The following is a 27568-nucleotide window of genomic DNA, read 5'->3' on the forward strand; positions in this document are numbered from 1 at the left end:
ATGCTACATAGCCATGTTTGGAGTTACCATTGTGATGCTACATATAGGTATTCACCTATATGTAGTGCACACGTGTAATGGTGTCCCTGCACTCACAAAGTCTGGGGAATTTGCCCTGAACAATGTGGGGGCACCTGGGCTAGTGCCAGGGTGCCCTCACACTAAGGCCCTCATTCTGACCTTGGCGGTCTTTTCGCAAGACCGCCGAGTTACCGCCGCGGTGAAGACCGCCGACCGCGGCGGTGTGCCGCTGTGCGCATTCTGACCGCTGGGAGCGTTCCGCCGGAAAACCGCCAGCAGCCACACTGGCGGTCGGCGGGAAAGTGGAGACTGGTCAACCTCCACCGCCGCGCCAGCAGAACACCGCCCCCAGAATTACGACCCACATTTCTGTGTGGCGGTCTTCTGTTGGCGGTCTTCTGTTGGCGGTCACGTCCCTATGGCTCCCGTCGCCTCCCGGAGGACCAACGCACAAGGTAAGTTGATCGTCCGTGAGGGGAGGGGGTGGGGGGGTGTTGTGTGATGTGTGCGTGCATGGGGGTGTGCGTGTGGTTGTGTAGAGGGGTGCTGTTGTGTCTATGGGTAATGTGTGCTGTTCGGCAGGTGCGCATGTCGGCATGTATGTGTGCGGGTATGTGTCCCCGTTGTGTATGTGTGTGTAGGGGGTGTGTATATGTGCATGTTGGGGGTGTGTGCATGTCGGGGTACATGTATGTGCATGTCGGGGTGGGGGTGGGGAGGGGGTTCGTACCACCTCTGGGGGGTGGCAGGGGGGTGGAGGGTGTGGGGGGAGGACTCGGGTGGGTAGTGGGGGGTGGGGGAGACCCCTATCAGTGCCAGGGAAGGAATTCCCTGGCCCCGATAGTGCTTACCGCCATGGTTCGCACGGCGGTTCCCGCCCGCAAGAAACCGCGGCGGTAGGCAGGGTCATAATACCCTTGGCGGTCTTGGGACGACCGCGGGGCCGGAGTGCGCAAACTCCAGCCCCGCGGTCATGACCGCCGCGGCGGTCGGAGCGGAGAAGTAGCGGTCGGTCGCGGCGGGGACCGCCGCGGTCAGAATGCCATTTTTAATACCGCCGGTCTGTTCGCGGTCCGACCGCCGTCTCTCCGCCGACCGCCAGGGTCAGAATGAGGGCCTAAGTAACTTTGCACCTAACCTTCACTAAGTGAAGGTTGGACATATAGGTGACTTATAAGTTGCTTATGTGCAGTGTTCAGTGGCTGTGAAATAACGTGGACGTTATTTCACTCAGGCTGCCCTGGCAGTCCTGTGTAAGAATTGTCTGAGCTCCCTATGGATGGCAAAAGAAATCCTGCAGCCCTTAGGGATCTCCTGGAACCCCAATACCCTGGGTACCTAGGTACCATATACTAGGGAATTATAAGGGTGTTCCAGTGTGTCAATCAGGATTGGTAAAATTAGTCACTAGCCTGCAGTGACAATTTTTTTAAAGCAGAGAGAGCATAAACACTGAGGTTCTGGTTAGCAGAGCCTCAGTGATAGTTAGGCACCACACAGGGAACACATACAGGGCATACTTTATGAGCACTGGGGTCCAGGCTAGCAGGATCCCAGTGACACAGGCAAAAACAAACATACATACAGTACAAAATGGGGGTAACATGCCAGGCAAGATGGTACTTTCCTACACTGACTCACCTGACAGTTGTCCCTCATGGCATGCCACAACCATGCACACAATTACACGAAACAGCCAGATACTGCTGACCACAATGTTGTGTGTAGCAAAACTAAATGGACTTACTTGGTAGGAGGTACTTCTGTGACCTCATTCCAAATTTAAAGAAATATTGAGAACTGCAGAATGGTATGAGCTAACACCTGAAAACCAGACTTCTTTGCAAATGGGATCTTGCTAACACATGATGAACTATGACAATCTCAGGCAATACCGGTTTGACAATTTCAGAAGCATGGTATACTCACCAGACTAACTAGATGGACATGGATCTATGTAGGCGACGACTTGTACAACATGTCACTCACCTCACTCATGGAGAAGCCTGTAACTAGACTTCTTGGTATACCGTATTCTACTAGAAATGCCAAAACTGACCTAGGCACCCTCTGGGACAAGTGGGTCACAGATCTGGTCAAACAGTTTAAGTTTAAATCTGTTTTATTAATTTTTCAGAGGATAAACAATACAACTCTTCTCACCTACATCCACTGGTCAGTGAGGTACAACAAAGTGGGTGATGAGGTAACTGGTGGAGAGGGAGATTGGACGGGCAGGTTGGCAGGAAGGGAGAGAACATATGGTAGAAAGGGATGACAAAGGAAGGGGGTTTGGGGGATCTGTTCGACAACTCCCATTAGCAAGATGGTCCGGGCGTGGGGTGAGGAGTACTAGGTGAGTCCTTGCTTCTGTACCTCCACCATTACTATGATCTGTGCACATAAGACTGAGTATTCGTAGATAGGCTGGACAAGACCACTCCCTGAATATGTGGGATAGGAATCGTATACAGGGCCCCAAACGTTGTCGAATTGTGTCAGTTTGCAGTCAACCACTGCCGTCAGCTTTTCCATGCCAGTAGTTCCCACAGTTTATGCTGCCAGTCCAGCTGCGTCTGCATCTTATCTGTGCACCACGTGGACAGTATGACTTACTTGTTTGCACAAAGGGCAAGGGTACTAGCCCTTCCATTTACTAATAGTAGGGGGTATGTTAGTGCGTTGGAGAGGCCCAGTAAAATGTAACGGTGTAACCTGGGGAGGTCAGTGTTGTACAGCTCCTTAATGTCTGTCAGGACATCTATCCAGTATTGTTGTAATTTGAGGCAATGCCAGAGAAAGTGTCATGGTGCCTAAATGTCCGCATTGCTTTTAACAGTTATAATCCCTGCCCTGCTTCCATTTAGCTATTTTTCTAGCCAGGGTGTATACCAGTAGTGCATGATTTTGAGTAACGTCTCCTTACTGGAAACACTACAATTTGATGTGCGAGCTCGTAATGTATGTAGACCTCTCTTTAGGGGTAAAGGGGCATTCGCATTCTAATTGTCATCATCACTTTGAAGATTTGGAGGGGCCATTGGGGCGTTCAGGAAGGCCTAGATGTCGGAGAGGAGGTTTTTGTCCATGCGACAGGTGAGGAGCCACTTCTCAAGTGGTGTAAGGTGCCGGCTGGCATGTGGGCGTATGTGTGGCTGTGTAACCCAGTGGCAGATGGCAGAATATTGCCAATGTGCACTGGGTGGAGTGCCATAGTTAGACTGGCTCTGCGCAAAGTCCATAAAACCATCTTGGTCAAATAAGTCACCTGCCTCCCACCCTCTTACAATTGGTGTTTTGCGACTCTAAAAATGTAATCCCCTGAAGATCCGGAGGAAAGTTGAGATTCCCCATGACCGGTGTCTGGGGTGAGAATCCGGTGGAGAGCTTCCGTGTCAGCTGTACCTTGTCCCAGGTTCCCATTGTTGCCCTAACTACAGGAGAAATATAAACCCCTTAGTGGCAGGTGTGGCCTGAGTAGCCATGGCACCATCCAGATGTTGATTCTGGCTACTGCCAGGTCCATTAAGCACCATTGATTCTCTGTAGGAGGCCTCGACCACTCCATCAAGAATCAGAGTTGTGCCGCCTGATAGTACAGCATCAAGTGGAGCATGCCTACCTAGGCCACGCTCCACCGGAGCAGGAAATGCCTGTTTTTTTATGCCATGCGTGCCTTTCTGCCAGCCCAGATGTAGTCATCAATTAGATGTTGCAGCTTACCAGTTAGTAGTGGGGTTAGGGGGTGCACTGTCTGCATTAACAGTATCTTAGGCAGTAAGGTCATTTTAAGTGCTGCGATCCTTCCCAACCAAGAGAGGGTGTTTCCCTTCCACGCCTGTAAATCTGATCGGACAGTGGAGAGTTGTGCACCGTAATTGAGCTCTGTGGTACACTGCTGTATGGGGTATATGTGCAAGCCCAAGTACGTGACTTTGGGTGGCCCAGGAGAAGAGAATGAGACGTCAAAGCTGGAGTTAATCCGCTATTGGGATGGTAAGGTTAAGCGCTCAGGATTTCTGGATGTTTACCTAAATGCCAGGTGCTCTTCCAAGCTCCTCCAGTTCCTCCATCAGTGGGGATAAGGGGGATGAATGGTTGTGTAAAGGCTTTCATAACATCCTCCGCGTACAGTGCTAGTTTGTTTCCTGCCTGCCATTGTGATACCCGCTAATTGTGGGTGTCTGCATATTATTTCAGTGAACGGTTCCACATGAAGGGCAAAAAGGAGTGGTAACAGAGGCACCTGCCTCTGGTAGAACACAACCTTGTCAGGGTTTACCAGGCCCTGCATATAAGGGGCAAGGCAGGTCGCCAAGATACTGGTGAAGTTTGTTGTTGACATTTAATGGGGAGATGTGGTGATATGCAGAGCACGGGGTACTTTCCAGGTTTAGGGAGCACTGTGATGGTAGCCGCTCTCACATTGTGAGATAAACGGATGCGCTAAAGGAGATGTAAAGGCAGGCCAGGATGGTGCACAGGAAAGCTACAAACATATTAAAGTCGGAGATGTAGCCTTCTTGACCAGGCGCTTCACTTGGTTGCAGGTGGGTTATGGCCAAGAGTACTTCATTGGGATGAATGTCCTTTTCTAATTGAAAAAAAGGTATAGACCTTTGCTGCTGAATGATTCATTCACAGCACGCCCCATGTCTGCCAACCACTGACTCATCATTGGGATTTGCCCTGAACCGACAAGCCGAGGAGTGCATCATGGATGAGATTAAAGTCTTCCTCTAAAAGAGTGTCAGGGCCATCACTCAGCCCACTGCATCCATGAGGAAGGCCTCCTAGTGATCATTTGGGGCGTAGATGTTTGCAAGGGTAAATGTTAATTTTTCATAGGGGCGCGCAAGTATAAGAGTCTGCCTGGTAGTTCTGCCTGTCTGGGCGACCCTTCCCAGGAAATGTGTGGCCAGTTCAACCGCCACCCTCTCCTATTTGTCTGGGCTGGAAAAGCATTATTGGCGGTCAAATCAATAGAATCGCAAGCGTTTCCAGTATGCTTTTGCGAAGGTGTTTTTTTTTATGGATAAGGCAGATGTTGCACCTAGATTCTTTAAGCATGGAGATAAGCGTCAAGCGCTCCACTGGAGCATTGAGGCCTGTAAAATTGAAGCTAAGTAGGATGGGTTGAGGAGAGCGGCGGCCTCCCCAACCCCCTGTCTAGCCATTATTATCTGAAGTGAAAGTGTTAGTGCAGGGGTTGTCGAACAAGGGGAGAGCAGGTGTAACAGAACAATACAATGGAGACGTTCCCTTCTTGGGAACACAATAAACAGGATACATGGAGTCCATGTCTATGGTGGATGGTTGTATCTGCACATGAATTGAAGCACGGGTGGAGCGCCTCCACTTGAAGATTAAGCGTTAATGAAAGGGGGCTTTAGCTGCAAAGCCTCTTCAGGTCTGAACCGGGGGAGCACCAAGGGCTGCATTAAGTGAGCCGAGTTTCCAGTAAATTACGAACAAACTGTCCATTCTGTCATTAGTCATTGTCTGGATTTGATGTTCTATCTTGGCGCTGAAGCTTACACAGCAAGACTGCCCTCTCTTTGCAGCTCTTTGTTTATGTGGGTCTCATTGTTCTAGGTGAAGATGAGTCTGAAAGGGTGGTTCCACTTGTATCGGAACCCCCTTTCCCATAGAAACTCTGTGATAGGTTGGAGTGTTCTGCGGCGCTGCAGGATTATAGGCGATAAATCCTGGTACAACCTTTCCTTTGCCCTTTCAAAGGTGACAGTGTTTCGGTCTTGTACTGCACACATGATGGCCTCCGGCCTCTTTCTCATGGTCATGGTGTAGGCAGGTCAGGATGTCTTTTTGCATAGCACGGGACTTGGCTGGTTGGCCCGCTCTGAGTTCGATCTAACACAGTGCCCTTTTCCCCACGGTCTGGTGCCACGTGGCGGAACAATAGGATGACCTAGTCCTCCAGTTTTTCTGAGTCTGCCTGGAAAGGGGCCCCTTTAATTCCTATATTAGAGCACCTAGATCGATTTTATATTCTATTCTATTCTATTCCGGGGGATTTCTAAAGCGCATGGCTACCCGTAGGCCACCCAGCACTACAACAGTACCAAAATGTCAACCAGCCAGTGGGAGTTAGTTTTTATATAGCCAGGTTTTTAAGACCTTGCGAAAAGAAAGCACAGTAGGTGGTAGACTCAATTCAAAAGGTTAGGTGATGAAAAAGGATTCCACCTCATCTAGATTTCTTCACTTTGGCAGCTTGAAGCAAATGGGCAGAGGAAGATGTGAGAGGTCTTCTCAGGATATAGGGAGTGTGCAAAAGATCTCAACAAGGAGGTGCCTCTGTTGTGGAGTGATTTATGCAAAATACATAGGATCTTGAATTGAATACATTGCTCGACAGGAAGCCAGTGAAAGACCTTCAACTCCCTTCTTGCGGAAAGATACCTTGGGAAACTCATCAGTAGCCTGGCGGTAGCATTTTGTATAATCTGTAACCTATTTGTCATTTATCGAGGAGAGCCGAGATAAAGGACATTGCCATAATCAAGGCAGGAGATGAGCGCCTGAACAATTATCTTCTTGCTAAAAAGGGAGAAGATTTAAGACCTTTCTCAAAAGTCTGAGGATGCCAAAACAGTTAGCCACCCGCTTTTTAGATTGATACTCCATATTAAGACTGGAGTCAAGGCACATTCCAAGACTTTTTAACATGCCTTTGGGGCTAGGGATTCCTTCTAGACATGCTGGCAGGGTAATTGGGACTTCTTTACAGAGGTTATTACCCTGTATCAAAATCTCAGTTTTTATCTGCATTAAGCTTAAGCTTACTGTTGGTCATCCAGCTCGACATGGCTGGGAGGCCAGGAGCCAGATTAAGGTGGTTGGAGCTAGGATCAGGTGAGATGGATATCACTATTTGGATGTCATCTGCATTGAAAACCAGTGACAACCCGAAGAAGCATACAATGTTGGCTATAGGAAGCATGTAAAGATTAAAGAGAGTGAGCTGACGGAGGAGCCCTATGGCAACCAATAACCTAGGAGACTTGCAGAATACCAGGAATGATAGAGAACCGGGAAGTTTCTGTTTTAAATAAAAGAAAATTTTAAAAAATGTTTTTTAAAAAAAGCCATTTCAGGGGGGGCCGGTGACACCCACTTTGGAAATTCTGTGTATCAGTATGAAAGGGTTCACCATACCACTCGAAGAAGGAAAAGAGAGATGTTTAACATGTTTTTCCAGAAGCTTTGATAGACCATGCAAGAGAGAGATGGGTCTAAAGTTACACGGGCAGCAAGGGACTAATCCACTTTTCTTTTTATTTTATTTTTTATAGCAAAGGTTTGACCACAGCATGCGTCCCTTGCAGGGGAACTTGCCCCATAGTAAGAGAGATTCAAAAAGTCAGCCAAGAATGGGGCAATGCTGTCAAGACGTTGACATAGGATGTGTAGGGGACCAGGGTCGAGGTAAGATTCAGATTTGACTGTTGATGGGAAAAAAAAAAAATCCATGAATAGACTAACAGTAAATTCAGGAAAGGCTGAAAGCGTCCCTGCTGACAGTGCAGATAGGGACTCATTGCCTGGGGTGTCCTTGATAATTTATTCGGGAAGGATTAATAAATATCCACCGATTTAGGCTCAGTAATATCTTTCAAAATCTGAAAATCTCTCTGGGAGAATTGACCATGAGCTCAATTTTTGCAAAATAATACGCTGACTGGGCTGATTTTATTGCAACGTGATGGTACCTTACAGAGCTCCTACATGTGCTTTTGCACCCATCATTGTAAGACTTCCTCCAACATCTTTCCAGGTGTGTACAGTCCTTTTTAAAAAATAGGAGGTTGGCATTAAACCAAGGGGATTTTTCCCCTGGGAAGAGTTCTTGAGCCTCTTGACAAGTAGAACCATGTCCAACTAATTCATAAACCATTAATTGAAACAGCAGGTTGAGGAAGTGACAGTCCATTAGGTGATGTCTCCTGGTCTGGAAGGCTGCTGCCCCTGTATTTAACTTTGACCAACAACTGTCAGACCGATTTGACAAAGGCTTAAAAGAGGGTGGCAAATGGACAGATAAAGTAAATGGGACCAGGAAACCAAATTAAAGAAGTGTTGCACCGAATTTAGAGATAATTAGAGTTACCAAATACTAAATCAATGGTATGACCTCTATCATGGGTGGGCCCCTTCACAAGTTACTTCAGCTGCAAAGACCCCAGGTCCTGGATCAGAATGTTCACAGCCACTGTAGGAAGCTAGGTTCTGGTTGCAGTACCCACCCACTTTTTACCTGGGTTTTTGGTGCAACTTTGACTGAGGTGCATAGGGTTCCTGCTAACCAGGCCCTCAGTGCCAGTGTTCCTTCCCCAATACAAGACACCTGGTTACTTGATCCTCAAGTTACCAGGCCCTCTAGCACCTCTGTAAGTGGTACCACTGGTACCTTAGGCATTGGTACTGAAGAGGGCCCCTAAGAGCTGCAGCACAACGTGTGCCACTCTAATGGACCCCACCACCAAACTTGTGCAGACTCGCTGCAGGCTGCATGACAAGGTGCACATGCTTGTGTGCCATGTCCCCTAAAACACTGCTTGTATATTTGTAAATCACCCCTGCAGCAGGCGTTTTAGGCTTAAGGCAGGGTGCATTATTTCACAAGTGAGGTAATATATGCATGAGCAGATATGCCCCTACTGTGTCTTTGTCGATTCTTTGACATAGTAAGTGTGCAGGGAAGCCATTTTCGGTACATGTGCTGGACACTGCTCAATTCGAGTTCCCCACCTACGTGATGGCTTCTCTGAGCATAGGGATGTTTGGTATCAAACATCTAATGTTAATAAACCCTCACTGATTCCAGTGATGGATTTATTAATACATGCACTCAGAGGGCATTAGAGATGCCCCCTGAAAAACCTACCAACTACTGGTGAGCTCACTGACCAGTTCTGCCAGTCTGTCACCAACAAACAAGAATCTGACCTCTCAGGATGAGAGGCTTCACTCTCTGGAGGTCCGAATCTAAAGCCTGTCTGGGCCGGGGTGTGGAACACCCCTCTCCACAGGATGACTTGCATTCCAAGGCAGAGGGATTCAATGAAACCCACTGCCTTTGGTATGTAGATCTCATCTTCCTCAGAAAAAGATGACAACCCCGCTACCCCAGAGTACATCTGGCACCTGGACAGGTGGCAAAAATAGTTATGCAGGAGGCGTATCACATTTTCAGACTAGGAACACCCCTAGGGCAACCAGCCTGAAGTGGACACAACTTAGGAAAGTTATGCCATCTTCTTGGTGGTGGTATTTAGGAGCTCTGGACAAGGTGATGACCACTTCCTGCAGGAAGTGATCATCTAGGGGTTGTAACGACCCCAAAGGTAGGTAGCCCATTGGCTACTACCCTTCACTTCCTTAACTCCCCCTAAATTGAGCATGTAGGCACCCCCCTGATACCAGGACCTCAGATCTTCACTGGACACAAAAGGAGTGGGCAAAAAGCCTGCTGAACCCAAGAACCGAAGAGCACGACTGACTTGGCACCAACCTTGCCGGCCTCTCTGCTGCACTGACCCTCGAGGAGCAATTGACCTATCCTGCCGCTGCAGTCTCCAAGAAACTGGGAGAGCTGCCAGTTCTTTGCAAATCACCCAGAACAACTCCTTTGGAGTAGAGGAGCTGCTCCGCTGCATCCGCAGGCACCCAAGAAAGAACTGTAATGACCTGGACTGCCAAAAACCCGACACCAGGCATCACCACTGCACCTGAACCACCTAGCCCAAGCTGAAGTGGGTCAACGGTGTCCGTGTCATCCCAGTGGCCCTCTAGAGACAAAGCTCACCTTTACTTCACCCACTGTTGACTTCAAGATGGCATCTCTAGCCTCTCTGCAGACCCCCCTGCAACCGTGAGTGATCAGAAGACAGAAACCCAATGCCTCAGGACACCTCTGCACCTGTCTCCCTCCTCCACCCCCCCTACCCCCCCAAATAAAACCGAGGCGAAGAGGACCAAGGGCGTCTCCACGTCTCCCAGCCTCCTGAGACAAGAGCCCAGACTGTTTCTGCGGGCCCCCATGCAACCATGAGGAACTCCAGCACTGTACCACATACCAGAAGACACCACTGCGCCTGCGCTCTACAGCCCGTGGAGGAGTGGATTGACGGTGTCCCCAAGACCACCAAGCGTCGAGCCCCCCCGTGGGTTTCCCTGGACTATCCTTCCAGTCCATCTCTGCAGCAACTTTGCAACCGGACTGATTCCCATAGAATAGAACGGGACCCCGATGCTATAACACACCTCTCTACCCGTACGCACCACAGCGGTCTGAGGTGACCTATTGGCATAGCCTTGGACCTAAGTCCATACTCACTTTAAGTTCAGGAGATTGATCCTGTAATTTGCTGTATTCTACCTGTATACTGTGGTTGTTCTTCCTCCATAGGATAACATAGTTGCATGTGAAAATTGCAATAAATGCCACCTTTTCAAAACTCTAAAAATGTATACTGTAAAAAGTAATCACCTGATTCCGGTTCTTGGTATCAAAGTGTATATAAAAGTACGTGTTATTGTTAAATGGTGTTGTATTTCTTTGAGCATGTCTCACTTACTGTATGTGTGTGCCTCACATGCTTTAGCACTACCCTCTGATATGCCTAAATGCTTGACTACACTACCCAAAACCTGCCATAGATAAGGCAAGTGCTCCCCCCCCCTCCCTTCTTTTCCCAGCCGGTCTAGTCTGGAGATAGAGTAACCAGGAAGAAATGCTTGGCCCACATCCGGGGCAGATCTCTCGTGTAACCAAGGTTCAGTGAAAAAAGAACTTCTCAAGCGGAGTCTGAGGTCCTCTGGTTGGTATTTTAGTTCTGCATTTTTCACATACTTCTAATAATTTATGCCGGTGATCAATGAGCTCGTCTTCATGTGAATCACTGGTCTGTTCCAGGGTGTTCACCCTATGGCCCAGCTCTCCAGTTTTCTGGAGTCTGGCTGGAGAGGACCCCCTTAAATTTCTATATCGGAGCACCGAGATCTATTTTCGAGGTGTTCTAGTTGGTATTGTAGTTCTGCATTTCTAGTAATTCATGCCAGTGATCGTTGAGTTCCTCTTCATGTGAATCACTGGCCTGTTCAGTGATGATCATCCTCTGGCCCAGCTCTCCCGGGTCCTTGACATCTGCTGCTATGTCTTGTTTGAGGACCGCAATGTCATCTCTTTGGTGCTAAAGATCTTCTCCAAAAAATCGCGAGTGATGAATGTACCCTCCTCATTGGGGGTCTGGGTTGTTCGCAGGCACAGGAGAGGACGGGAAAGGTGAGGCATCCTTATGCTGTTGAGATTCTTTTGGTGGAAGGCATAGTGAGCATGTCCTTTAGGATTGTGTCTTTTTTTGCTGCTGTGGTGGGTGGCAATTTTAACCCAAGATAATGCCACCAACATGGCCTGGGAGAGAGCTCAAAGTCAATGGTCACTGCCACCCAGCAAGGCCCACTTGGTAAGAGCACCACCACAAAGGTCTGCCAGAAGAGTGAGGCTAGGAGGAGAAGGAAAGGCCAAACCCACACCCCTAAAATACAAGGGTCCTCGAATAGTGCCTCTAGTCATGATGGCCTCAAGCATCCATCTGTGGGGTGGATGGGGGGGGGGGGACCCTCCCCAAAGGGTCCACCAGGTGCACTGTGGTTGCATGAAGGCCTGGCCCCAACTACTGTTGAGTCTATAAGTTTGAAAGATCCAGAGTCTGCAGAGGCCACCGAAGTGAGGGGACCCCCTGTGATGATGAGGGCCGAGCACGTCGTGCGGGAGCCACAGATTGTGCAGGAGGGATCCCGAAATGGCATCGGCTGCAGTGCTATGCCCTCCTCTGGGGTCCCTACTTTAGTGGGCTTGCACTAATCTCAAACATCTCCATATGAACTAGTGTTCCTCAAGGCATCTCCCATCTGCTTCTCTGTGCTGGGCCCTCAGGATGACTGTCTGGGAGGTAGAGGTGCTCCCTGTTATCCCCCAGGGCCCGACCAGTCACACATTTCATCCATCATCAGTGCTACTCCCTTTTTGTTGTTCCTGGATCTCCTACCTTGAAATGGTGCTGCGTCCTGGCAACCCCTGATGCCCCGGTGATGTCTTATGGTCCTGGAGAGGTCCTCCCCAGCCTTTCTTTGACTTCCTCCCAATCTGCACCCTTTGTGAGCCCCCACGCTGTTAATGAGCTCTGCTCAGGATACACCAGCTGGTGTATCCTGAGCAGGCAGTCTTGCCTCAAGCCTTCCCTCTGCTGTGTTTGGAGTGGGGTGAGGGGAGGAGTCTGTTGCAATCTGGCATGGTCTGCCTGAGCCACTGGAATTGGGACTCCATTTTGTTAGGGCAGCGCCTGGCCCTGTAGGCTTCAATCCACAGTAGCAGGTGCCACTGCAGCTTCTGAGGGACAATGCAGCTTCTCATGTGTTGGGTGTTTCCCCTGCAGAGCCAAATCCTGGTAACAGCCCAGCATGCTGCACCTGCCATTTGTTCATCTATGTGCGGCGAGCTCCGTGGAAACACAGCTACTCAGGTGCCATCTTGGACACACCCACTGGGCAGACCGTTTAGAGATGCAGAATAGATAACAGCAACACCACTCCCCTTGCAGGCATCGAGGAATATTTGATTTAAACTAATTCAATTTAATATTCTACAAAGGGCATATTTGACACAACAGGGACTGCATAAAAAAATGACAAACAAGCATTTACAATGGGTCTCACATTTTCTTGACTTAGAGCTTTCAGCGTTGTAAAGTCCTAACCGGCCTTTTATTGCCACATAAAATGAAAAGTAATAGTTTTACGTATGCAAGCCGATTTAAAGCGCCATGCCATGAGCGTGAAGTAGACAAAATGAAACAGAAGTTCGCTCGCAGTCAAACATATCATACGGCAAATGTGCAGCGAGATCGCGCTGCATAAGAAATAAAAAGAAAAAGTAGTGAAGAAACCATGCTGAAAACACGGTGCCTCATATATTTTCAGTAGTTTACGGGTGCGCTCGAGGAGGACTAAACACCAGAAAAGGCATTAGGTATGCATGCCTTTCACAAATAGAATCAAGCGATTTTTAAAAGGCAAGCCCTCAAACCAACTAAACTGATGGGCGTGCGGTGGGTGTGGTTAAAAACCCACAGATTACAGCAGCCTAGAGCGCTTGCACACTCGATCCTAAAAATTGCTTGCGATTCCAGTAAGGGACCACTGACCTATTGCACATGTTTTGATCTTGCACTGAATTATTTGACTGCTGGAAAGCTGCTGCGGATCTTATTACTGAGTTACCAGGACAATCCAACTTAACTAGACCTGATTTCTCTTCTAGGAGTGATGTAAGACAGAAAAATGTGAAATCCAAGAACAGATTTGCACTCCTGGTGCAGATTCTTCCTAAAAAGTAAATAGCAATGCCATGGAAATCGACATCTGCACTCTGGCTTGAAAACTTGCTATAAACTAGCTGCTTTCAAGTAGAACCAATCTGTCTAAGCTTGACACTTAGGCTCCATACGGCCACAGTAGAATCACTTTGCTTTTAAACTTTTTTACCAGTGATTTAACGTAGCACAGATTAAACATCAATGAAGTGTTTGTTACAGGTATACTGGAGTTTGTTATTAATTTGTCCTTCCCGATTCCTCTTTGATGTAAACTTTATACCCTAGTAAGAGACAATTTTCTTTCAAGCCTGAAGCCCAAAGCCACCAGCTAAACTTCACATATCTTTACACCTTGAATGCTAGCATGTTGTTTTTTCTGTGCTAAATGCTACTAAGTTATTATTGCTTCTTTGCTGGAGTACATTTAGTTTATGCTCGGGTCCCACTGATGCTTAGTCTGTTACAGTAAATACACCTTAGGTCCCAAAAGAATTTTGAGAGACAACAAGGAAGAATTTGGGATGGCTTGAAGTAAGTTTGTTAGAAAAAGACTAGAAAGGGCTTCTGCCAATACACAGCACAGGACATTTTTTATTGGAATATGTTGCATAATAAAATATACCAAAAACCTCGGAGCATCCAGCCAGAAAATAAATTTTGTTTTCACTTTTACCCTCCATCAGAGTTGTCGACGAGTGTGTATACAAGCCTAACTGTGAACTTGAGTACACTGTGGATTCATAGAACACCATGAAGAAAACTAGATCTGTCCATTTTTACCCATCAGTAGCAACACCTCCAAATTATTTTGCCTGGTTGACTCGAATCTAACACTTTCTCTTTGTGACTGAAAGGCATATGAATTTTTTTAATTTGCTGACAATCACTTTTACATTTCTACATCTGTGCACCTTTAATATTTTCGGCCACTGCTTACTTCTTGTATTGTCTGTAAGGAGGAGATGACCCTATAGCCAGATAGTTGATCTGTATTTCAGTAAATGTGTTCTGGGGTCACAGCATCTCCATTCCTCTTCCCCCAACCCAGATACTAATGTATACTGCTGTTCCATCCCTAATCATAACATCTGTTGTGCTTGCAGAGTTCTTTGCTGATAACCTAGGGGACTTCTTCATCTTCCTAAGGCGCTTTGCAGATGACATCCTGGAGACCTCTGCAGACTCCTTGGAGAATGTCTTGCACTTTGTCACTATCTTCACTGGGAGCGTAGAGAGGTGAGGAGCACTTGCAAGCATGAATGAGGTGTAGGACATTAATGGGACCGTAGTGGCATTGGACAGGTGGTGTTAAGAACTGGCTGTCCCTGTGCACCAGGCCAAGGAGTGGTTAGTTGTAGAGGTCCTCTGTACTAGGTGGAGTCATTTTGAAGAGCTGACTGACCCTTCCTGGCATGTACTTGGAATGTAGCGCAACAAAACTCTGGGTGACCCAGAATGCATAGTGTACGGGCTGTGGGTACAGAGCTTGTAGTCTGGGTTGGTCCTCATTGAATTTGAATTGGTAGTTTAGAGAGGTAAGAAACCATTATGCCAGGACAATGACCCTAAATAAGGCCTCCTTGACACAGGAGGGGGTATAGAGTAACGAAGAGAGAGGCATTTATATTAGGGGGGGCAGTCTGGAGTGGTCAGAACCCATGTGCCAGGATGGGAAGGACGTGTATGGAAGGCATCGTTGGTTGGGTGATGTAGTAGCACAGAAAATAGGGTGCTGAGGAAGACACACACATGGTACATGGTGATAACAGGATGTACTGTCAGGGTGGAATGACAATTTCTTCAGTGCTGGCACAATAAGATGGTGCAGAGATTTCAGACTACAGGGCATGTGCTTTGTGAGTTTTGTGAAACTGCATTCTTGTTTGTGGTTTAAAGTGTAGAATAATCTCCTTCAGTGCTAATCATGAACATCAAATGTCTGCATTCTTCACGCCCTCCATTTGAAGATCACTGCAAACCCTCTATTTTTTTTTTCTCCTAAACACTCCGTAAACTAGTTTTAAAGTTCCTAGAAATTTAGCATATATCCCCATATGCAGATGATATTCCAGTTTTGTGTAGTGTATGCTCGTAGCTGTCTGCTACAGTGTTTTCTTGTACCCAAATCAGTCTGCTGATTTCCTGTTTAGCACCCTGCCCAACTGATTGCGTGAGATATTTCAATACTATGTAGAGTGAGGCAAGGCCGTCTGCCTCAGCTCCCCACCCTATGTAACATTTGCCTCTTGCTATCTTCCTTAAAGATATCTGTTCTATGTAGTAAGCACTACTATCTGTATTGTCCCATGTAGTACATCCACTACTGCATGCATCTGGGATTCCTTTCTCATGTTGTACTTGCCCATAGCTGTCAGTGGCTGCTATTTCAATTACTTGTGCCCCTTGTATCCTTGCATTTGTATCAGTTGCCCCCACCTGTCTTGTCTCTGGGTATTTTCTCCATCACAGACAGGTGGGAGCACTTGCCATTAGAGTTAACTTCCACTTGTAACCCCTATGTTTTGTAGGACATGTCCTCCCCAGTCTACCCTGGAACCCAATGTGATTTTGCATGTGTCTGCAGGATGAAAAACCCCCACCTTCGTGCTAAGCTGGCGGAAGTGCTGGAGGCCGTAATGCCTCATCTGGAAACTATCCAGAATCCCATGTTGTCCAGTGTCTTCCAACGGGAACGAGTGTTCTGCTCCTACCGCCATGCACCACACCTTGCAGAGGCCCTGATCAAAGTCTTCGTGGACATTGAGTTCACAGGTATGTAGGACAGAATGAATGCTAGTGGCATGAATTTTGATGGACCAGTGTCTGTGGTGGGTATATGCTATGTTGGTAGTGCTACTTGGGGGTACTTTGAATATAGCCAGTCTTGGATATGTTAGATGCTATCAGTGATAGTGTCAGGAATATGGAACAAGTGCTAGTGAGTGTAGGAAGCTGGCTCTCTATGTAGTGTACCAATGCACAGGTATACCATACAGATAGTCCAGTTGACCCTTATTGGTTTACGGGGCCTAAATTAATAATCCCAAATGCTGTTTTTGTGGTAGTGTTGGCGAGCAGTTTAGGCTTATCAGAGGATAGTGTTAAGCACATAGTCAATAAATGTGACATACGCCCAAGAAGAAACTCGAGACCAATTTAGAAAAATAACAGTTTCAAATTAATTTACACACCACGCTCTTCAAAATCAGGTAAGTAGTTTTCGAACTAGCAATACCTAAATGCACATAAAATACAGCTGTCAGATTTAAGGCTTGAGCCTCGAACACAGTAATGTTATCCAGTGAGAGAAACATATACTGCATAAGGTCACCTACAAACGACTTACTGGATTGTTCTTCTGGACTTAAGGTAAGTAGGGGGAAAGGTCCTTAGAACCACCAGCAGTTTTGAGTTACCTTCCCTGGTGTGTCTAGGTGCAGAGGTGCTGGTCGCAAGGGTAGCCTCAAATCCTACTGCTGAAATCAGTGGAGAAACCTGTAACAGAAATAGGCTGCAAGTGGGAAAAAGGGGACCAGTCTGGTGGACCCCAAAGAGAAGGAGGTGAGGGGTTTGGGGAGGGGGCGGACTCTGCACTTGATGGTCTCTGTCTCAAGAATGCAAAGTCGGGAAGCTCAGACCCAGGCTTTGCGGCTCAGGTGCAGAGGTGTTTTGTCCGGCAGGTCACTTGAGTTGGAGGCTCTCTCTTTTTAGTTCGACCTGGAGATTGAGGGGGCAAAACCAGACAATAGGGCCACTCAACGATTGGCTCTGTGATGCTGACGTCCCACGTCAGTAGGTCTGTCTTGGTGGTGTTGGTGTCCAGGCTAAGCACAAAAAAGCCTTGGTGCTTGCAACTGGTGGCAGTACCACTGGTATTGGTGCAGTGAGGCTCCGGGCAGTCTCAATGTCTCAAAGACTGGATGGGTCGACGGGGGCTGACCTCCTGGGCCTTCTGTGTCTGCTGGTAAAGGAAAGTGGCTCCTCCACTTCAATGGAGATGCTGGCTAGTTGGTGAAGTGCTGGCCGTCATGTAAGGTTTTGGGCAGATGCACAGTTGGGCAGGGCAGGGCAAGTCACGTCTTTGCAATTGGTGGGACAGGAGTAGTCAGGCAGGGTTTGGTGCCACATCCACAGCTAGTCCACAGTTCTTGAGTCTTCAGCTCTTCTTTGTCCTTCTTATAGTCAGGCAAATCTGAGTTCCTGGTGTCAGGTGGCCACCTAAATACTGAAATTAGGGGCTTTCAGGGGAGTGAAAGGTAGTAACCAATGGTCTACCTACCTCTTGAGTCACTATGTCCCCTGTATGACCATTTCCTGTGGGGAGTTAGCATAACTTTGTCCCAGAATTCCTAATTCCACCAAAAATAAGATTGTGTAACCCTTCCTCCACGGAGCACCCTGGCAGCCCTCCTTAGGGGTGTGACTAGCTTGGAGGAGCAACAGTCCTACTCCATAGCTAATTTCCCGCCTATCGTGGCTCTATATGGACCATGGGTTAGGGTGGAGGGAATTGGAGAGAGGGCATTCCTCTGGTTTGGGAGAAGCCAAGGTCACATATCAAAGGGTGGTAGAGGTTTTGAAGGCTCCACCCCTGATATGCGGATTTACTAGCCATCCTGCTGTTTGAGATCACACTGTCCTCTGGAGCAGGTATTGTTTCTGGCTTCTGAGAGCACAGTGTCTCACCTCCAGGGTGTCAGAAACTGGTCTGTGGTGGCAGGCTGGTTGATTCCAGTCAGCCAGCGCACTTGAAAACTAGTAGCTTTCAGGGAGCACATCTGAGGTGCATCTCATAGTAAATCCATACTGGCATCAGTATGGATTTACTTAGACGAGGTATTTGATACCAAACACCCTAGTTCTCAGTGAAGCCATTATGTTGCTGGGTAAATTGTATTGACCCGTGCCCAGTACATCATTTAAGATTGCTTCCCTGTTTAATTGTAAAATCTAGTAATAGAATTAGATATCTCATGCAGATATGCCTTCACATGTATTCTAATGCACCCTGCCTTAGGGCTCTTAAGGCCTGCTGTACGGGTAACTTGCATATAAGACAAGCAGTGTACTTGGGTATTGTACACAGGGTGTATGCGGTGTCGGGTTTTCAAAATGGTTCGCATCATTTCATGCATTCTGCGATGGCAGTTTGCACTGTTTTAGTGTGGGTCCCTTACTGTGGCATAATACATGCTGCAGCCCATAGGGACCTTCTTTAATACCCATGGTCTATGTATCAGAGGTACCATTTACTAGGGGCTACACGGGTGCTGAAGTCCTTGCCAATTGGGTTACAATTGAGTATTTCATTTTTAGGAGAAAGAACACTGGCACTGTAGCCTGGTTAGAAGGCTTCAGTGCACTGTTGGAGTCGAAAACCGGCATCGAGTTGTTCAAATGGAAAACATTTGCAAAGAGTCCAGTTTACTACAGTGAGAAATACATGTATATGTTTTTCCTGTTAAAAGTGCATGTACTACTGTTTTATTTTATCAGTTCTTTCTTACAAATCCCAATCTGGGAACACAGGAATCCATCAAAACCTAGTGTAGGAAGCTGGCCTGGTGTGTGGTGGGTACCTATGGTACTTACACCATATACCAGATCCAGGTATCCCCTCTTAGTGAAGTATAGGCAGTGTCTAGAAGCCAGGCTCTCTAGAGGTAGCTGTTGATGAGCAGCCAAAGCTTATTTAGGAGACATGCAAAGCTCCTGCAATACCACTGTAGTTACACAATACTGACACACATGAAACCCTCAGTTGTACAAAAATAAAGGTACTTTATTTTTGGAACAAATCGCCACAAAATACTAGAAGGGTAACCCATCACTAGGAGGCAAGTAATACACTACACATACACACTAGCAATCAGAAATAGGTAGAAAAGCTTAGAAAAAAGTGCAAATAGCAATAACCAATAGTGACCCTAGGGGGAGCACAAATCATATACTAAAAGATGGAATGGGAATAAGGTACCCCCATCTAGGTAAGCAAGATGTGTAGAGGGGAGCTGGAAGTAATAGAAAACCGCAGCGGTAAGTAACCCAGTACTCCCTCTCTTTCCCCCCCAACCCCCCCAAGCGACCAGCAATGCAGGAGTGAATCAATGGATTTTCCCCAAACCACCCAAAAGTATGAAAATAAGAAAAGACACCCAGACAAGACTGCAAGCAAACCAGCGGTGGATTCCTGAAGACAGAAGACCTGTGGCGAGAGGGGACCAAGAGTCACAGTGGAGCCCAGTAGGAGCTACTACCCACTCAGCTGTAGTTGCAGGAGTTGGTCGATGGTGATGAAGAACAGGTCAGCCCTGGAGCCGAAGAAGAGTTCCTGATGGATGCAGATGATGTTCCATTCTGAAAGTAAGATTGCAGACGGATGTCGGTGCAGGAATTCCACCAACAAGCCTTGGCAGCGGCAAACCTGCAGTTAGTGGAAAAGTGGTGCTGCCAGCATAGCCCGGGAGGACTCAACCCAGGAGGGGGAGTCACAGGAGACTTGCGGCGGTGCAGAGAGTCCACAGGCAGCACCCACAGGAGTCCCACAGGACGGGGACACAGATGTCGCAGAAGAAGCCCACGCAGCACTACAAAGGAGAACCACGCAGGAGGCTGTACTTTGCAGGATGGAGTCCTGGGGCTGGAGCTACACGTCCCTGAAAATCCATTGGAGAAGATGCAAACAAGCCTTGGCAGCTGCAAGGGACTCAGCGCATGGGCTTACCTCCACCAAAGTTGGACAGCTGGCAGAGAGGACCGAGAAGACTACTCCGGTCCACGCAGCCGGTCGTCGCATGCTGTAGGTGCCTGTGGTTGCAGGGGAATGACTCCTTCACTCCAAGGGAGATTCCTTCTTCTTCTTGTGCTGGCTGATGAGTTGCAGTCTTCTGAGGATGCACAACCTTCCGACTCCTCACCCACGCACACAAAGCCCTCCACAACAAGGGACCCGAATACCTCAACCGTCGCCTCAGTTTCTACACACCCACCCGTCAACTTCGCTCCGCCAACCTCGCTCTCGCCGCCGTCCCTCGCATCCGCCGCACCACAGCAGGTGGGAAATCCTTCTCCTACCTGACGGCCAAAACATGGAATTCCCTCCCCACCAACCTCAGGACCACCCAGGACCACTCCGCATTCCGGAGGCAACTCAAGACCTGGCTCTTTGAGCAGCAGTAACCCCTTCCCCCTAGCGCCTTGAGACCCGCACCGGTGAGTAGCGCGCTTTATAAATGTTTATGATTTGATTTCATTTGAACCAGGGAAATGTTGCAAAGATGGCAGGAGACATGGAAACTAAGTTGCAGAAGAGTCTTCTTTGTAGAAGCTGTCAGTTCCTTTGGGGTCCAGTCGCGGTTCCAGTGTCCAGAAGTCCAAGCAGAGGTTGCAAAGGAGTCCTGCTGGAATCTTGCAATCCTAATCTGAGGACCCACCCAAGAGAGAGACCCTAAATAGCCATGAAAGGTGGATGGATCACCTAACCAGGTAAGCACCTATCAGGAGGGGGCTCTGATGTCACCTGCCTGGCCTGTACACTCAGATGCTCCCAGAGATCCCTGCCAACCTTGGAAATAGGTGGCAGAACCCAGGGATCCTCTGGAAGAGCTCTGGGCACCACCCCTGGGGCGGCGATTGACAGGGGAGTGGTCACTCGCCTTTCCATTGTCCAGCTTCAAGTCAGAGCAGGGTCTGGGGGTCCCTTACCTGGTGTGGACTAGTTTATGCATAGAGGGCACCAAATGTGCCCTTCAGAGCAAACCAGTGGCTTGGGGAGGCTACCCCTCCCAAGCAAGTCACACCAATTTCCAAAAGGAGAGGGTGTTACGTCCCTCGCCCAAAGGAAATCCTTTGTTCTGTCTTCCTGGGCTTGATCAAATCAAGCAGAGGGAGGGCTAGAAACCTGTCTGAGGGATATCAGCAGCTGGGCTGCCTGGAAAACCCTGTAAGACTGCTGGTAGCAATGCGGGGGTTCCTCTAAGGAGCCCCCAGAGTGCATGGAATCATACTTACAATACTTGCTACAGTATTGGGGTATGATTCCGTCATGTTTAATACCAAACATGCCCAGGTTCAGAGTTACCATTAGGTAGCTGGACATAGGTAGTGATCTATGTCCAGTACATCCTTAAAATGGCATCCCCGCACTCACAAAGTCTAGGAAAATAGTTCTGGAGGTTGTGGGGTCACCTCTGCTAGTGCAGGGGTGCCCTCACACACCGGCACCTGCACCCTGCCCACTGGGCTGAGAGGACCTACCATGGGGGGGGACTTCTAGTGAGCTGGTGCAGTGCATTGTAGTGAAAACGGGTGCATGCACCTGTTTCATGCAAACTGCAATGGCAGGCCTACAGAACCCTTTGCATGGGCTCCCTATGGGTGGCAGAATGACTGCTGCAGCCAGTAGGGATCCCCTGGAACCCCAATGCCCTGGGTATCTAGGTACCATATTCGAGGGGCTTACATGGGGGGGCCAGTATGCCAATTGTGGGAAGAGAAAGGTACAATTAAGAGGAAAGAGCAAAGTTACTGGGGTCCTGGTTAGCAGGATCCCAGTAGACACAGTCAAACATACTGACAACAGCCAGAAAATGGGGTAACCATGCCAAGAAAGAAGGTACTGTCCTACACCTGGGCTCTGAATAATTGTGGGGAGATTGAGAGGTCCTTTCTAACTTAATCACATTGTCAACCAACTATTGTGGGCAGCTACCTAAATGATCTGAATCATTGCACATAGACTGAGTCTGTCATGCTCCATTGTCTGCTTCAGGTTGGTGATAGTTGTAGAACCCATCAACTTTGAGTCCAGTCACATATCCCCCATGCACACCCTTAATATTGTTACCTTTCAAATGCTGGAGGGAAGATTTGGTTAGCTGTAGAAACAAGATATTTGTCTTGGGTGTGCATAGTAGAATCCCCCTAACATTGTCACATTCTGCATCCCCTTTGTTGCCTCGGACAACAGTTAGGAGTGAGGGCCATTTTCAAATATTGTTTATTTGTTGGGAAGTATTGGACCATCATTTCCTGTTGGTTTGTGTTTTCAAACCACTTCCGGGCTTTTTACCGAAAGTGTTCAATTTTCATTTGTTTTGCCAGTTTAGACACAAAGGGCTTGTAGCTATTGTCTGATGATTGCAATTGGAGTTATCCACTTCACTTGTTCTCTGCTTTCCCCACAAAATGACAGATACATAGAGGAAACTGATAAACCAAAGGAGGCAGTAGGTTTTAAGAATGAAGACTGAAACTGCGGTTTGCTATGTGTGAGAATAGTGGCAGGATGGTAGACTAGTATAAAACCAGTGAAGGTAAGCTAGATTCAAGCTTTAAAACCATTGGTACAGCTGAGTTACCTTTTCAGTAGTGAAATGTATTTTCTGGAGCTTTAAAACGTTATGGCTTGTGTTTTAACTCCTAGTACTAATGTAAACACACTCAAGATTATTACATGCTGAGCTCACCCTTTGGAAGTAAACCCTATGATTGGTCAGTGACCCATCATTGAGGCCAGAATATCATTTGACATCTCCTGTCTTTGCGCTAGATGGATCTGGGCTGATTTAGATACGCTAAAATAATAGAGTGGCTACAAAGAGAAATCCTGGGTGATCTTAAATGTCTGCTGTATTTGAGAGTGGTTGAGGTAGCGTAAGATATTGGGCATTTGTAAAAGAATGGCCTTTTTTGTTTGATAAGTACAGCTCACACAAGTAGTTATTATAATTGTAGTTTTGAATCTTCTAAAGAGTCACAATATCATTTCCACTTCCCTGTCAATGGAGGTAAAACATCCAGCTTCTCCTTTTCGCGAATTAAAAAATGAACCATTTAAAAAAAGCCACTTTCTCACTTATCTGCTGAGCAGGTGTGAAAGGCTAGGACATGAAGTGACAAAAAAGAGCTCTTTCAGCAAAGGCTTCCTAAATGTCGATAGGATCTGAAGGTTTGGATTCCAGTCAAAGACACATAGTGGCTGCCGTGTTCCAAGGTTTAGTGTTACAGCTTCCTATAGGCGAGCATCTTAACTACACCTCCAAAACGTCAGGCATTAGATGCCTGTAACGGCCCTTGTTCAAATGTACTGAGGAATTTTGTTTAAAGTCCTGTTTTAAATATTCAATACACTGTAGTGAGGAAAAGCAATGAATAGGCAGGAAAGCTATGAATAAGAAGTGTGCATCTCTCTGGGTTTTATTGATCCCAACTGTCTTGATTTCCTTTCTCACATGGATACATTTGGCTGTGCCTTTTGTCCAGGTGACCCACATCAGTTTGAACAAAAGTTCAACTATCGCCGACCCATGTATCCGATCTTGAAGTATATGTGGGGTCAAGAGTCCTACCGGCGGAGTATCAAGGTGAGGGAGCAGGTGTAATTGTTTTTTTTTTTTTTTTTTTTGTGTATGTGTTTTAATAGCATGAAGCATGCCTGGGGACTTGTACAATCTCTTATACTCAAACCTATGAAATAATGTCTGCCACTGCCTGTTGTTTATAAAATAAAGCACCTGTGTGAAAAGTGGGAGAGCTTACAGAGGTGTGCATTATGTGAACATGCGCAGCAGTTTTTTTCATTGTGTACATTGGTCTCCTTTCAGCCAGAGCAGCACTGTCAAGAGTTAAACAATTCCTTTACTGTAAACTGATGACTTGTCCTACTTCAGAGACTTTGTTGGGAGGCATGAATCATTCTTTCTGAAGGGGTCCTTGGAAATGTTTCTGGAGGTGCATGCACAGACTCTGCTCGCCATCTGATTGTGCTTTGTTGCCAGTACAGGAACTTTGTTCCCAGACGGGCTGCTTTGTTATCTGTGCAGGGGCTCTGCATTACAACTGACTGTTCTTTGGTGCCTTTGCAGCAACTGGCAAACTATGCTTCAGAGAACCTGGAAGCCATGAATCCCCCGCTATTTCTGCGCTTCCTGAACCTGTTGATGAATGACGCCATCTTTCTGCTGGATGAAGCCATCCAGGTGATATGTAACCCTGAGCTGTGCTTGTACTTGGATTCTTACCCAATTTCATTTTAATATATCTCTTTACATACCTCTTCAGTTTCTGAGGAAGATCTGCCTTGATTGCTCTGCAGTATGCACATCCTCCATTTATCTACTCTAAGCTACCAAAACTGTTCAGGGAGGTTTAACGTGGTGTAACATCCTGGGCCAGCAAACTTGGGGAGGGCATTTATTCTCTACTTGCATAGAAAGGATGGTCTCTAGTACAGAAGGTAGAGGAGCACTAAAGAGTTTATAGTAGGATGGAAAGAGTGTGATATTTGGCAACAGAGCAGCATTATCAGAGCATTTATACTTCTAAAATGGCAGTTACAAATATGATATGAATGTTCGATGGCATCTGTCGCTGTAGATACGCATGTTCTGCAATAGCTCGCCATCTGGTGTTGGGCCGGAGTGTTACAAGTTGTTTTTCTTCGAAGAAGTCTTTCGAGTCACGGGACCGAGTGACTCCTCCTTTTGTCTCCATTGCGCATGGGCGTCGACTCCATCTTCGATTGTTTTTTTTCCGCCATCGGGTTCGGACGTGTTCCTGTCGCTCCGAGTTTCGGAACGGAAAATTAGCTAATTTCAGAAGATTTTCGTCGGTATTGTTGCGTTCGGGATCGGCGTACTTAGATTCCACACCGCATCGAAGATCGAAGAGCTCCGGTGCCCTTCGGGGTAGTTTTTCGATCCTCCGTCGGGGCCTGGTCGGCCCGACCGCGTGCTGAAGAACGCCGATGGAACGGACCCCGTTCCGTTTCTGCCCCAAATGCCACAATAAATACCCCTACACAGACCAACACTTGGTCTGCAACCTGTGCCTGTCACCTGAGCACAGCGAAGACACCTGCGAGGCCTGTCGTGCGTTCCGGTCCCGAAAAACACTCCGAGACCGTCGAGCCAGAAGACTTCAGATGGCGTCCGCACCGACAGCCCAACGGGAGTTCGAGGAACAGGAAGAGGAAGGTACCTTCTCGATCCAAGACTCAGACTCCGAAGGATTCGACGATACACAAACCGTGAGTAAGACGTCGAAATCCACTCAGAGGAACATTTACAAGGCCCAGGGGACGCCACTGCCACCAGGCCATGGCTCGACCCATAAATTCGGTGACCGACCGTCGGCACCGAAAAAGGCCCAAACAGTGCCGAGATCGTCCGACTCCGGTCGAGACACCGGCACGCAGCCTTCTCGGGACCGAGAAAGTGCTGGAGACAAGCCTCGACACCGAGATGCCGGTGTGGACACGGCTCGACACCGAGACAGCGGCACCGAAACAGATCGACGCCGAGAGGTTTCGGCCCCGAAAAGGAAAAAAGTCACCTCGGAGCCGAAAAAACACGCAGACAAAGTTTCGATGCCGAAACAAACTGCAAGCGACCCAGCTTCAGGCTCTTATACAGAAGAGCACTCGCTAACCTCCCAAATGCAGAAGCATAGGTTTGAGGAAGAGCTACAAGCAACTGATGTGGACCATACGCAAAAGCGTATCTTCATTCAGCAGGGGACAGGAAAAATAAGCACCCTTCCCCCCATTAGGAGAAAGAGAAGGTTGGAGTTCCAGACGGAACAAACACCACAACCAAAAGTGGTGAAAAGAGTTACCCCACCACCCTCTCCTCCGCCCGTGATTAACGTTTCACCAGCACAAACTCCATCACACTCCCCAGCTCACACCACCATGAGCCAGGGTGACCAAGATCAGGACGCATGGGACCTATACGACGCCCCAGTGTCAGATAACAGTCTGGAGGCATACCCTACAAAGCCATCTCCACCAGAAGACAGCACCGCGTACTCTCAAGTGGTGGCTAGAGCAGCACAATTTCACAACGTAAGCCTCCACTCAGAACAGGTCGAGGATGATTTCTTATTCAACACACTCTCCTCCACCCACAGCTCATACCAAAGCCTGCCTATGCTCCCTGGTATGCTCCGGCACGCAAAAGACATCTTTAAGGAGCCGGTCAAAAGTAGAGCAATCACACCAAGGGTGGAAAAAAAGTATAAGGCGCCTCCTACGGACCCGGTTTTCATCACTACACAGCTGCCACCAGACTCTGTCGTTGTAGGAGCAGCTAGGAAAAGGGCCAACTCTCACACATCTGGAGATGCACCACCCCCAGATAAAGAAAGCCGCAAGTTCGATGCAGCTGGTAAAAGAGTCGCAGCACAAGCTGCAAACCAGTGGCGCATCGCGAACTCCCAGGCACTACTTGCGCGCTATGACAGAGCCCACTGGGACAAGATGCAACATCTCATTGAACATCTGCCCAAGGACTTACAAAATAGGGCAAAACAAGTGGTTGAGGAGGGACAGACCATCTCCAACAACCAGATACGCTCCTCCATGGACGCTGCAGATACAGCTGCACGGACAATTAATACATCTGTAACTATCAGAAGGCATGCATGGCTCCGAACGTCTGGATTTAAACCAGAGATTCAACAAGCAGTTCTCAATATGCCTTTTAATGAAAAAGAACTGTTCGGTCCAGAAGTGGACACAGCGATTGAGAAACTCAAAAAAGATACGGACACTGCCAAAGCCATGGGCGCACTCTACTCCCCGCAGAGCAGAGGGAATTACAGCACATTCCGTAAAACGCCCTTTCGAGGGGGGTTTCGGGGTCAAAGCACACAAGCCAGCACCTCACAAGCCACACCGTCCAGTTACCAGGGACAATATAGAGGAGGTTTTCGGGGACAATATAGAGGAGGGCAATTCCCTAGAAATAGAGGAAGATTTCAAAGCCCCAAACCCCCTACTACTAAACAGTGACTCACATGTCACTCACCCCCTCCACACAACACCAGTGGGGGGAAGAATAGGTCACTATTACAAAGCATGGGAGAAAATCACTACAGACACTTGGGTTCTAGCAATTATCCAACATGGTTATTGCATAGAATTTCTACAATTCCCTCCAAACATACCACCAAAAGCACAAAAGTTAACAACACACCATTCCAATCTCCTGGAGATAGAAGTGCAGGCACTATTGCAAAAGAATGCAATCGAATTAGTGCCAAACACACAAATAAACACAGGAGTTTACTCACTGTACTTTCTGATACCAAAGAAGGACAAAACACTGAGACCAATCCTAGACCTCAGAGTAGTGAACACTTTCATC

The 27568-nt window shown here is 47.7% G+C and overlaps 1 protein-coding gene across 3 annotated transcripts in view; it reads left to right on the forward strand.

Moving 5' to 3' along the window:
- Positions 1-27568, forward strand: part of UBE4A (ubiquitination factor E4A) — a 267483-nt gene that overhangs the window by 75365 nt on the left and 164550 nt on the right. For all 3 annotated transcript variants that reach the window (XM_069224741.1, XM_069224739.1, XM_069224740.1), the window contains exons 12-15: positions 14525-14657; positions 16006-16193; positions 23685-23785; positions 24287-24400. In XM_069224741.1, the coding sequence (XP_069080842.1) occupies positions 14525-14657; positions 16006-16193; positions 23685-23785; positions 24287-24400 (536 nt within the window). The remainder of the gene's footprint in view (positions 1-14524; positions 14658-16005; positions 16194-23684; positions 23786-24286; positions 24401-27568) is intronic.

This window comes from Pleurodeles waltl, chromosome 3_1, assembly GCF_031143425.1.
Source record: "Pleurodeles waltl isolate 20211129_DDA chromosome 3_1, aPleWal1.hap1.20221129, whole genome shotgun sequence".
Taxonomy (NCBI): domain Eukaryota; kingdom Metazoa; phylum Chordata; class Amphibia; order Caudata; family Salamandridae; genus Pleurodeles; species Pleurodeles waltl.